The sequence below is a fragment of the Lepisma saccharinum genome, chromosome 21 (assembly GCF_977018435.1).
Source record: "Lepisma saccharinum chromosome 21, izLepSacc3.1, whole genome shotgun sequence".
Lineage (NCBI taxonomy): Eukaryota > Metazoa > Arthropoda > Insecta > Zygentoma > Lepismatidae > Lepisma > Lepisma saccharinum.
Window position 1 is genome coordinate 13,752,668 of NC_139249.1, and position 12,699 is coordinate 13,765,366.

The 12,699-nt window shown below is 39.1% G+C and overlaps 1 protein-coding gene across 1 annotated transcript; it reads left to right on the plus strand.

The window, feature by feature from the left end:
* The first annotated feature begins 1,513 nt into the window (after positions 1–1,513).
* Positions 1,514–12,410, plus strand: LOC146003912 (uncharacterized). The gene is made up of 3 exons (XM_083142397.1): positions 1,514–1,723; positions 7,544–8,083; positions 12,175–12,410. Exons 1-3 carry the CDS (start codon positions 1,687–1,689, stop codon positions 12,225–12,227), a joined length of 630 nt encoding a protein of 209 aa, XP_082998523.1. The 5' UTR covers positions 1,514–1,686; the 3' UTR covers positions 12,228–12,410.
* The last annotated feature ends 289 nt before the right edge of the window (positions 12,411–12,699 follow it).

Here is a 12,699-nt window from a genome sequence, read left to right on the forward strand (position 1 = left end):
GTTTGAAGTGGAATCAAAATCACTGTGCAATGTGCCTTCAGCAGGGCTCGAACCCGGAGTTCCTTGATTACAAGATGACATCATAACCACTACTGCATCGGCATGAACATCGTCGGGGTGGTTTGAATCGCTCCCTCCCACCCTTGGAAATTGACATCAAGCAGAAAGCTTGTTGTTTTTGTTGTTAATAACAGTAATGTTTAGTATTCGAGCAGAAGAACCAAGGAAAAACTACGTTGTATGGAAAAATTGAATATTAAAGTCAGGAACGAGGTTATGTTTCCATATTCTACTCTTAATACAAAGAATAAATAGTTCCACAGTTTTCAAAAATTCCAAAAAATAGAACTTTATATGAAAGGTAAGGTTGTTAAAGATCCAGGAAACCCTTCTAAAGGCTTCTATGGAGTTCCCCAACAGCACCGGAACCTTTGCTCGCACAGTTTAAATTCGATCCAAGTTGCGTATTGTTTTATTTCAATACGGAACTTAGACCGGATTTAAATTGATCCGGAAAAGGTTCCTGGGTTATTTACGGTCCAGAACCGTAACTGATTTTCTCTCCTGGACCGGAATTGGATTTATTTAAAATTCCTGGACCTTTAACAACGCTGATAAGAGGACAAACAACATGAGAAATCCTCCCACGCTGCTAGTGTCCAAGCACGTGCTGGTATACGTGTGTCAGTGTAGAGAAGAATTACATCGAGAAAATGTACTACTTTCTATACGTCCAAACGTGTTCTGTTACTTTGAAAAATAAAATATCCAGGTTTGACTTGGAACGCCTTTCCTAGATGAAATAGTTTTCAGGAGCCTGATCTGTTACCTCGGTGGCTAAGCTAAGTATCATTTCAACTACTTACAACCAGTTTGACCCAAATTTTAGTTTTAGCAGTAAGAAACACACGCACACAGGTCAAAAAGATTTTCCTAAGTCCACTTCATGCTCAGATAGGTTAATCGGAACTGGAGCTACGGTTTAAACTGGGATCCAAACCGACGAGCAATGCGTTTCCACCAGGATCGAACCCGGAACGCCTTAATTACACAGCGTTACAACCATAGCAATTTGTCCGGTGGCGAATACCCGGATATTCACAAAATAGATAGCTATCTATAACCCGGGTTTCTGAAATCCCATTAGAATTTTGTCATCGATGCAATTAACGTAGGGATGTTGAAGAGCGGTCAAGAGCAAACAAGCTACAAGAAACAGAAAAGGAAGAAAAGCAGATGACACGTTGGGAAATTCTACGGCAAACACCATGACTTCTACTTCCTGTCCAAATGTCCCCAATCACACGAAGTAAATCAATTAATCGGGGACAATAATGATTCAAGTATTCCTTTCACGGATTAAAACTTTTAAAAAAATCGTTACAGATATGTTTTTTCATTTGATTTTGTTTCTCAAAGACGAACATCTCCACTGCGAACTGGTTTCCTAACCAGTCAAAGGCGGGGATTTCCTGCTGTACACACGTCATCTTCCTTCCAGTAGCTCAGGTTACTGTGACCTTCACGTGGAGTAGAAGCATGACAAGCGTCCTGCCCGCAATATCCTCGAAACAAAACACGTATTTTTTCTACCTCAGGAACGCCACCTGCTGGAAGGTTCGAAGTTTTCACGGCCTGCCGCACAAGATATTTGTCTGCACCTCGGTGTAATCGTCAACGTTCATCATGGGCTGGTGCGGATTGGCAATTGTTGCAGTTGTTGGTAAGTGTATTGTCATACGTACTTATGAGGCTAATTTTTCATTTTCCCCAGAATCGGTTGCTTTTAACACTTGTTGGTATTGCACAGAAAATCGAATGTTCTGGACCTCGTGTAGTGACTACGCTGCCGGTAGGTAATCAAAGGTGCCTGATTCGATCCCCGGTTGAGGGTGTGTTTTGTATCCCACTTTTAACCTGTATGTTCACTGTTTAACCTATCTGAACAAAGTAGGGCCCGAACCACTTCGTGACTATGTGGTATAGATAGAACCCACGACTCCTTGATTACAGCTGGCCCCTGTGGCGGAGTGGTTAGCACATCGCGTTACGACGCCAGGGCTCCCGGGTTCGAATCCTGGCCTGGGCATGGATGTTAGTGAGTGTCCATTCATCAATTTCATCATATCATCACTCATCCCCATCTTCGCAAATTAGCCAAAAGTGGCACAAAAGGCGAAGTAAAATGAAGCAAATCAAATCAAATCAAAATCCTTGGGCTGTGTCCGAAAGCTGCAAGACCATACTTGAAGCGAGCATACTTCGAGAGCATACTCGCAGTGCGGTCTTGAAGCCTGGAAGCGGAAAGCTTTCGAACTGCACTTCGACTGCAGCGCCAACACAAGTGAGGAATGCAACAAAAGTTGCTTCGAAACTAAAATTATCAAACATCGACTGTATGTGCCACTCTTGTTTTCCGTGAACAACACACACATGACTCGGCGTGCAGTTTATATAACACAGCACGTTATTAATTATAGAAATATGAAAGAAATTTGCTCTTTCAAATTAATTTTCACACATTCCGCAACATGGTTTACGATCGCGGGAAAAGAAATTGTTTTCTCACTTTTAAACACCTTCTCACTATAGAAGAAAGAAACCACGCATATATGAATAAAACCAATAAATAAAATTACATAGTATTTTAAAAACTTGTTTACTTACATTTCCACACAATGGAAGAACTACAACTACCAGCTGATTGACTTCAGACGTCCATTTTTTTAACAAATGAAAAGCAAGCACAGATCGCAAGTGTGCACCGCTCGTGTGCTGCGTCCTCTGGTCTTGTACACTCGTTTGCTTGGCGCTTTCGAACTGCACTAGGTGACGTCACTTCCGTCAAGACTGTACTTCAAGTATGTACTTTGTACCTTTTGGACACAGCCTTGATTACAATGTGACGACGTTACTACTAGGTCATGGTGAGAGCCCTGAGGATTTGACAACGCTGTAAAAGAGGGTTGTGAACAGAAAGTATGTGCTGAAAAGCTGTCATTCCGTAAACAGTTTCACTGTTGTGACTTCTGGGGATTTTATTCTTCAAGGGAGCCGTTTACCCACTATACCCCCTTAAGAATTTCGTAGTTTTTTTTTAATCGACAAATTTCAATATTTTACGTAATGTATTAGGAAACCACAAATAATGGAGATATTTGATCCCAAAGAATGGCCAACGTAAGTTAAAACCTGCAATTTCGGAGTACTTTCGCCGCTTTTTGGTAGTGAAAACTGTTTGTTTGTACACTAAAATAGTGAAAAAACACACCGAAAAAAACTATGAGTACCAAAACTAACAATCCTAACCTAACTACATAAAATTATAGCTGCGGTTGTGGAAAGTCGTTTTGGGTGCTATATTCACTTGCGCGAAGCCTTCGGGCTGTTCTGCTACACGGTAAAGTGACATGCTAAGGTAACACGTTCTTTACTTCACAAAGACACATTTCCGCGAGCTAAAATCAATGGGAAACGTTCATAAACAACCATTTCTTCATAACCCATGTAAAATATTTAACTTTCTCCAGAGGGTACAGAGGGTCATGGGTACCTCCTCAAATTCCCTAACAGTATCTATGTATCTCTAACTGGAATGCACTTTCTCGTAAGAGGACAGAATAAGGTCCGGGAATTGCAAGGCTACTATGATTTGGTGAATATCCCGTAGACTGAAGGGCGTCGGGTGGAGAAGGGAATGGGGTCGACCCCTCTCCCCCCAAAAAAATTGTTATCCTTCATTTTAAGTTAGAAAAAATGTCTTGTCAAAATTGCAACTCATTGCTTTTAATATTCATTGCATTCATATTCGAACGGAATAGCCAAAGTAAAAACTGAATGAATTTGTTGAAATATTTGGATGTGTCGGCACGTATGGCCATTTTTTCACCCTTCAAAGTATAAGAGAAAACGTCCTCTTATCTATAAAACCTTTCTTAGTGTTAAAAAAAGGTGCAAGGAAATCCTTGAGAAAGGTTAAAAGTGCAAGGTTATAAAGGGACATGAACGTGAGAAACGCAAGACATTAAAAAACTCAAAAAACTTCCTCAGAAAGAGTGTAAGAGGCCTGCCATACACGTGCGCACAGGAGGAAGGGCAAGCCTTTATTGGCAACTCCCCCCACCCCCGCTCGCCCCCCACCCTCCAGGACTTTTAGTATGTTGTACTGTAGGTACCAACGAACAACCATACCAATTTCCAAAACTCTTAGATTTTTTTTTCCTGGATTGTTATCTTTTTGTCTAATTTGACTGGGCTATATTGACCCCTCAAAAACATTCCTTCAGTTTGAAGTTACGTTTCTGCAACGCCCTTGCAATAACTAAGATGTATTACTATAACTGAAATTAAATTGCATTGATTGACTTTCATTTTCCAGGGGGAGGAGCCGTTCCCCCTTTCCCCTTGTCCCCCCTTCCCGGCCATGTAAATCACTGCAAATATTGACCCACCTTTTCTGCACTTCCTGTTTTAACCACATTCACAATCACACCCGCTGAAAGCTAAACGTGCAAGATCATGCAGTCGACTGAAGTTTTGTATGGCTCGCCGAACTCATAGCGGAAAGAATTGAAATTTCGTTAATGATATAGGAGAAATAGAACGTCAATACGGAACCGGGAGAATAAAAATAACTCTAACCCGGGAGGCGTATTTACAAACCCTAGAGTGCTGCAGAACCAGAGGTACATATCGCTGTCTTATTGGCTGTGCGCACCGGAAGAGTTATGTTCCTTGTCCGTCGTTCCTTATTTGTCTGTATACAGGATAAGTATGGCCAGACTCGTGATTATTTAGAAATAAAATTTGTAATAATCAAATTGTCGAAATTATATTAAGAAATATATATTTGTATGGAAAAAAATGTTAAAAATATTTTTGAATCGTTTTCAGGTGATAAAAATCAATATGAAGCCATCGTGAATAATAACGTTGATATCTCTGAAAGCGCTTGTAGCTTATACGAAGTGATTACTGCGTTAAAGGAGAAATTTCATATCTTGGAATCCTGAAATATACTAAATAAATCCATTTCTGTATAATCAACCATGGACGTGACATAGAAAATATATGCATAAGTAGTTACAATGTTTGCACTAATGTGACTTTAAATAAGAAAAACCTTAACTTCTAGAAGAGTTCTGATTTTCTGTCTTTCAAAACCTTAATTTAAAAAAAAATGTGCTCAAAATTAACCTCAGTTTGAAGGGCTTTCTTATCTTGTTGGGGTGGATCTCTAAAATCAACATTGTCAATTTCAACCCTGCCATCTAGCGTTACCTTGAGGGAACACTGGATTAACTTCCGGAATGAGAGCCAATTAGAAGCCACATATCGCTGGAGGTTCTGCAGCACTATAGGGTTTGTAAATACGCACCCGGGAGTTGGGAAATCCCGATAAATATGGGGTAGTTGGTCATCCTAGTTGGTAGGCTCGCTAGTTAAGAGTTGTTTCATCAGCTGAAGATGTTCCGAATTTAGTCTCACGGTACATTGATCATTCTTGTCCAGTAGCGTACGCAGGATTTCGTCAAGGGGGGGGTTATTTCTAAAACTTTCTCCAAATTCATATTACCTTTGATTTATTATACTTTAATTAAATAATAATAATCACAATTAATTAATAATACTTATAATTAATTAATTAGCTGAATTACTACTAATAATACTACTAATACCACTACTACTATTATGTAGTAGAGATATACATAAATATACCATTTATGAAAACAATAGAAAAAAATTACTTTCTAATCATTCAATTTTTATCAAATCCTGGGAGCATTTTTTTTGTTTTTGTTTTTTGTCTGGTCAACGAAGTGAGACATTTCAAGGTGAAGAAAATATATTAAAATAAATTGAAATAATCAAAGTATGGAACTCATCCAAGAAGCTGCGGTGGTCTGGTCGGTAGAGCATCTGACAATCACGCGGGAGATCCGGATTCGATTCCCGAAATTGGTTTGAATTTTTCCGGCTTCTTCCCCGCATAAATGTCCCCGATAATTCACATCTGGATTGTCTCACTGTTCTTACCAACAAAACATTTTCCAATAGTTAAGCTTGTTGTCTTTGAATAATTGTCTAGTCAACAAGGTGAGACATTTTAAAGAGAGACATTCAAACGTGCTGCGGTAAATAATACAATGGGAAGGCAGACTGGTGACTGTATTCTTGTCCGCCTAGCCTTTGTCTATATATTAGCCTCTAACAACGAACCAAGAACTTTCTTTAGTTAATTCTCATTGTTCACACAAAAAAAAATACATGTTCGTTGAACACTGGCGTACGTAGAGGCATGGCCGATGGTTAGAGGCACATACTTTTGGTAAATAAAAAAGCAAAATTTCAGTATAAAAACAGAGTCAATTTCGGGTTCAAAAGCTGTAAATAAAATGAAATTTCGCTGTTATAGCGGTGAAAAAGCGGTATATAAAATTACATTTTGGTTTTAAAAATGTGAATATAATCGCAATTGATTTAAAAACTGCACTATTACACAAAATAAACATATCCCTTCTGATAGCATATTAAATCATTACCAGAATATTAAGTTTATTCCTGTATAGAGAAGTCCATTTTTGCTTTTCAAATATTTACAGCAAAATTAATAAATTTTCCGTGAATTGCATAACACACAGGATACTTCAGACTTCAGAAAGTGTTGCGTCGGTCTATAAACGGTAAATTTCGTGTTTAAGAGTCTATTTCGCATTTTGCAGTTCATTTCGCATCATTTCGAGACAAAACAGGGTAGGAAAATGCACCTCACACCTTTCAGAAACCTTAAAAATTAACATTGCAATGTGTTATTTCAAATTTCGTTTTCTTTTTGTCAAAAATGAAATATGCATGCCTCTACCGATGATGCTACAGCTCCTACCAAAATTTTGAGAAAATCAGAATTTTCAAATAAAAATCCGTTAAGAACTTTAAAAATCAAAATATGTAAATACGAAACCTCTTTTAAAGTGAGTCCCGATTACCATTTTTGTCTTTGAATACAATTTTAATAGACTGAAAAGCTCCAAAAATACGAAATATTTTATTATGCATCCTGCCCTCCAAAACGAAGCCATGTGTTATCCACATTTACTATTCCGGCCCCTCCCCCCCAAAAAAACTGCGTACGCCAGAGTATTGAAATACAAAACATTTTTTTTCTCTTTTAAATCATAGTTACCCTCATATTTCACTTTCAAGAACTTGTGCTTATTTTCAAGGCATCACTCTGAAAGACGTGTGTGCTTGGAATGCTGTGCTTTTCTCCATGCTACATGGAAATAATAATTCAAATTATTATTATTATTGTTATTAGTAGTAGTAGTAGATGTAGTGATAGTAATAGTATTGTCCCAGATCTTTGACTGTGGTAAATTGGCCATTTAAAATTTTTTCCACAGCATTTTTCATAATATTTCACAAGCTCAAGGGGGGGGTTTAAACCCCGTAACCCCCCCTTGCGTACGCCACTGTTCTTGTCAATGTAAAGTGCTTAGTCGAGTTCACAATCAATACATCAATGGTCCTCTCTATCTTTCAGGCTGCCTGCTGTTTCAGACGGCTTCGTTGATTCAGAAAGATGAAACTTCGGCATCCGGATCTCCAGTATCCTTTGGAGGGTCTGTAGTTGACGAGAACATATACGAAAAGAACGCAAATCCAGTCGCATCGCTTTTGGAACACACCAGGAGGAAACGTCAATTTTCCAACCGCTGGCCCACGTGGCCATTCCAAGATAACTTTGGGGGATTCCCAAATAACAACTTCCAGGGTGGCTGGCCGCCTGCGGGCAACCCCAACTTCCCTGGGGGAAGACCCGGACAGGATTCGGACAACGGTCTTGTTTTCCCAGGAGATACAAACACATCTGGAGGAAGACCGAACGGTAACAGTCCAAGACCTACAATTACTAGTACTACTACTACAACAACCACTACTACTAGAAGGCCTTCTACGGGTGATGGAGGTAATGCTGGCTGCAACTGCCCAACAACCTCAGAATACAACCCAGTTTGTGGATCGGACAGCACAACGTACAGCAACCCTGCGAAACTTAGGTGTGCGCAACAGTGTGGTCAGAGTAAGTATTTCTTACGTCTGTCTTTCATGAAAAAAAATCATCTGGACAGGGCTGGACATTAATATTAATGTGTTAACTGCCGTAACTTCTGTTGGCAGTGACAGTGACACCGTCGAATACTTGAGAATATGAAATATGTAGCATTCACTCCCCCCCCCCAAAAAAAGGAAGAAAGGAAAGAACTCTTACCTATATTCCTTTTCCGGAGTAGCGACGCGCAGAGGCGAAAGCTTGTGGGCGGGGCCAGACTAGGTGGGGAAGGGTGCAGAATGCAGAATTTCCCTAGTAGGCTTGCGAGCTGTCATGTTTACTACAGAACTATTGGACAAGTCGAGTCGCCCCTCCGCGCGGTCCCCTCCCCTCCGCGCGTTCATTGGAGGAGGCACACAGCCGCAACGTGCGCTAAGGACGCGTTCGCGTTCTCTTACTCCAGACATTCCGGAAAAGGAATATAGGAAATTCCTAGCCAAAGATTCAGGCCAAGTGGTGTATTACGTGAACTTGGTAAGTAGGTAGGGTGTCTCCCCCAAAATAATCAGAAAAATCAGTGGCGTACACTGAGTCCAAGATCTGGGCTATCTCAGTATGTCACATAGTCGTAGGCTATGAATAGAAATAAATTTACCAACTCATAGGAAATCAGGTTGCCAACTCATAGCAAATCAGGTTGCCAACACCAGAATCACCATCATCATTTCTCTGATATGAATAATTTTATTTACAATTTCTACTCGATTTTCCTCCTGTATTTTACTCTCTAGACTTCAGGCTTCGCAGATAGCCTAGGTAGCCTAGAATATACGCTCCTGAAAAAAAATGTATTATGTATATATGTAATTTTGATGGATTATACGCAATGCTTGAAGTGGAAATTATAGGTACTTCTGGAGGGATGCTTGTATGGTTCATTATGGAAACGATGAAGAGGGTGATGAATATTTTACGCAAACGAGGGGGTTGCCAGGCACTTGTTTGATTTGATTTGTTTTATTTCGCTTTTCTGCCACTTTTGGCTAATCGCGAGGACAGGGTGGCCACTCTAGGACCATGATAAAATTCATGTATAACTCCAGGTTTTCAAGGCGAACTTTCCAAAAATTCAAGGATACAACCAGATGTTTTCTATATTTCATCTTAACCTCTCACCATAGGCGCCGACTCCATGGGGCTTTGGGGGGGGGGTCGAGCCCCCCAATGTTAACGATGTGGGGGCAGAGCCCCCAAATAATTTTGCTTAAGAGGATCTAATGTATTATTTTGCTTCTCTTGTAAAGTTTACTCTGAATTGTGCCACATGAACTTAACTTTAAATACACATTTGAAATGTTCTAGACCATCAACTTTGGGGGGGGGCTATGACCAGAGACAGCAAAACACATGACTTATTACTATATACTAAGTATGTAATTATGAGTATTGTTAAAATTTTTACTAAAAAGAGTTTCAAAAGACGATGTGCATGAACTAGGGTAGTGGATGGGACGTTCGGGCTACAAATGGCTCTAACATGACAAGATCTGTTTGGCGCTCCGTGGTAGCAGATATTAAAAGTCGGGAATATTTTGCTGTTATGGTTGACGAAACTTGTGACATATCCATCCGTGGACAATTAATATTCTGCATTCATGAGATTCCGAACACTGAGGCCAAAACTTAAAAAAGGGAGTGAATGAGTCATTCATTAATTTATTTCTGTGATCAGAGCCCCCCAATAATTTTAACAAGTCGGCGCCCCTGCCTCTCGCTAACAATATAAAGGATCTGTGTGATGCCAACATATTCAAAAATTCAATTAAACGATATATGTATTTTAAACTATTTAATTTATATTTGGAACCTCACATATACTGACTCAAAATAAATCTAAAAACACAATTGATTGATTGATTTCGTGTTTAAAGTACACGAAGACTAATCGGGACTGGAACTACAGTTCAAAGTGGGAACCGAACTACTATGTGTCTTCACCAGGAATCTGACCTGGGACCCCTTGATTACAAGGTGACGATGTTACCACTGCATCATCGGGGAGGCCCTCTCTACAAACACAAGTCACAAATGTTACGGGATAGGCATAGGCTAATAATCTACGAGAAATTGCAGCTTTCTTTTCCTCCTCGGTAAAAATTAAAGCTAAATTGTGAAAAAACTTAACTCAGGTCATTTATAATTATGTATATAAATTCAATGGGATTTGGATTAATAAAAGTTGCAATTTTTCACTTCTACAGAGAGAAATTCACGCACAATTCCCGGAACAAATAATTCACGCAGATTTCCCGGAATTCAAGGAATTCCCGGTGAGTAGCCACCCTGGAAGAGAAGATGAGTGATGGTATGATGAAATTGATGAAGACACACGTAAAAAGAACACCCCGGCCTGGATTCGAATCCGGAACCGCTGGCATCGTAGCACAAAGCACTTCGTTACATAGCTCGGCTGGTTACGTGTTCGAGCAGGTTGGACATGTGTATTTCGTAGAGTGTCTCTCTTCATGAATTATATACAGCTTCATTCAACTTCATCGTTGCCATTAGCTAGAAGTGACAGAGAGGCAACGCTAAAGAGTAAAAATACAATACAAATTCGTAATACACCGTGAAAACTGCATTCTCGCAGGCTAACGGGGCGGTGTTACTTGGGACTCCAGGTTTCATCCATGTGTGTGTGTCTCAATTTCATGTATCATATTTTCATCCTCATCGTCGTGATTATCCAAAAGTGGCAGAAAAAGCGACGTAAAACAAGCACAAAGAGATAGAGGACTTGAAAAATCACGAGAAAAAGAAACAGAGGTTGAGACAAATTTTACCAAAGGTCAAATACATCTCGAAACAAGGTAAATCTATTGCTTTTTGTGTTAATAATGGCGTTTTTTTAATCTTTTCTTATCTGGAAGATAAAAATTCAGGAAAACAACACTACATGGTGAGCAGTTTCCGCTAGATTTCTGAATGTTATCTCTAAACGCGTTGTTTTTGTGTAGATAGCAGTGAATGTTCTTCCTCGAAGTTACGAGAGAAAATAATTTTCCTAAAATGGCTCGGAGAGGTTATTAATACGCATTTACAGTTGTTCCTTTATGTTGTTGTTGTTGCTAAGCAGCAATATACACCATCAGGGTTCCAGAATTATTTTTCCAAACCATTCATAAACGTTTTAACTTGAACTATGTCGACAATACATTTTTTTTATAGAAATATGGAAGCAGTACTTCCAGATACAAGAAACACGATAATTCATATTTCTGTTCACTGACGAACACCCGAATATGTGAAAATCCATATTCACCGCAAATACAGTGGCATACACTAGTATTACCTTGTTAATTGTCCATGACTATTTAGTATTTACATTCACTTGCATTGTATATGTTTTTAATGGATGGTATGCTGGTGCATAAGTTGTCAGCAGCTTGTTTGGCATACATTTCAATTCTTGAAGCTCTCGTTGCGTAAAACAAATAGAATAGATATGATGATGGAGAATTTGCTTAGTAATTCTTGCTACTGTACAACAACAATATTTAAATGTTTACTGGCTTTTTCAGGTTTTTAAATACTCGTGAAATTCACTGACTGTCCTGCACATTTCTCGTATTTTCATGTCGAGTTTATGTGATTCCGACTTCGATGGTTCAGTCCAGGTTACGTTTGGCATGATCATCACATAGAGATACTAATTTTATAACGGATTTGAAAAGTAATAAACATAGTCGCGCTACTAATAATGACAAATATGCTGCTAGAGAAAATGGTGTCGCCATTGAAAATTACCCCACTGTGAAATCTATGCACCAAGTTGTTATAATTATTCTCTCTCTCTCTCTCTCTCTCTCTCTCTCTCTCTCTCTCTCTCTCTCTCTCTCTCTCTCTCGCTCTCTCTCTCTCTCTCTCTCCTTCATTTTAGTTTATTTCCGTTTTTCTTTGCCTTTCCATTTCTATCAAGTTGCAAAGTCAAGTATTTCGTATACATTCTCAATAGTTATCTTCATCTACCACAGTTAGGGGTATATAATCGTACAGAACATCTAAACACGCTATACCATTTCTTACAGTAACATTAATGCACATTTTATTTCTCTTTTCAGATATAATTCTTATCCACTACGGAGCTTGTACCAATGCCACAACGCCAAGGTGAAGTGAAATGGAAGGACATTACTTGAAGTGTATTTAAGTTATAAACGTGTAAACGTCAGTGTGTCAAGACACGCAAATCACAGCCAGCAACCAATGAATAATCAGTACCAGAATAAATAAATACACGTGCCAGTAAACAATTGCAGGTGTGCCAAATATCTGAAATATATGGAAATTTTAAATATATATTCGTTTTTTTTTCATAATGAATGCGTCAATTTTCCCTATTTACCGTGTTTTCCCTTTGAATGTCAACGGGCTTTCTAATGCAAAGTTAATCCATTTCTGACAATTATGGACGTGTGTTTTGGATAAAATTCCCTTTTCAAGAGTTCACAGCGTTGGAATTAGGCGTCAGCAAAAAAAAATTGTTACTGAGAAACGTCATTTGCCTTAATGACCTCTATACGCTGTAAGATGACATGCTGTAAACATGAATGTCCGCAGGATTATTTTTTTTCAGGGTGGGACAA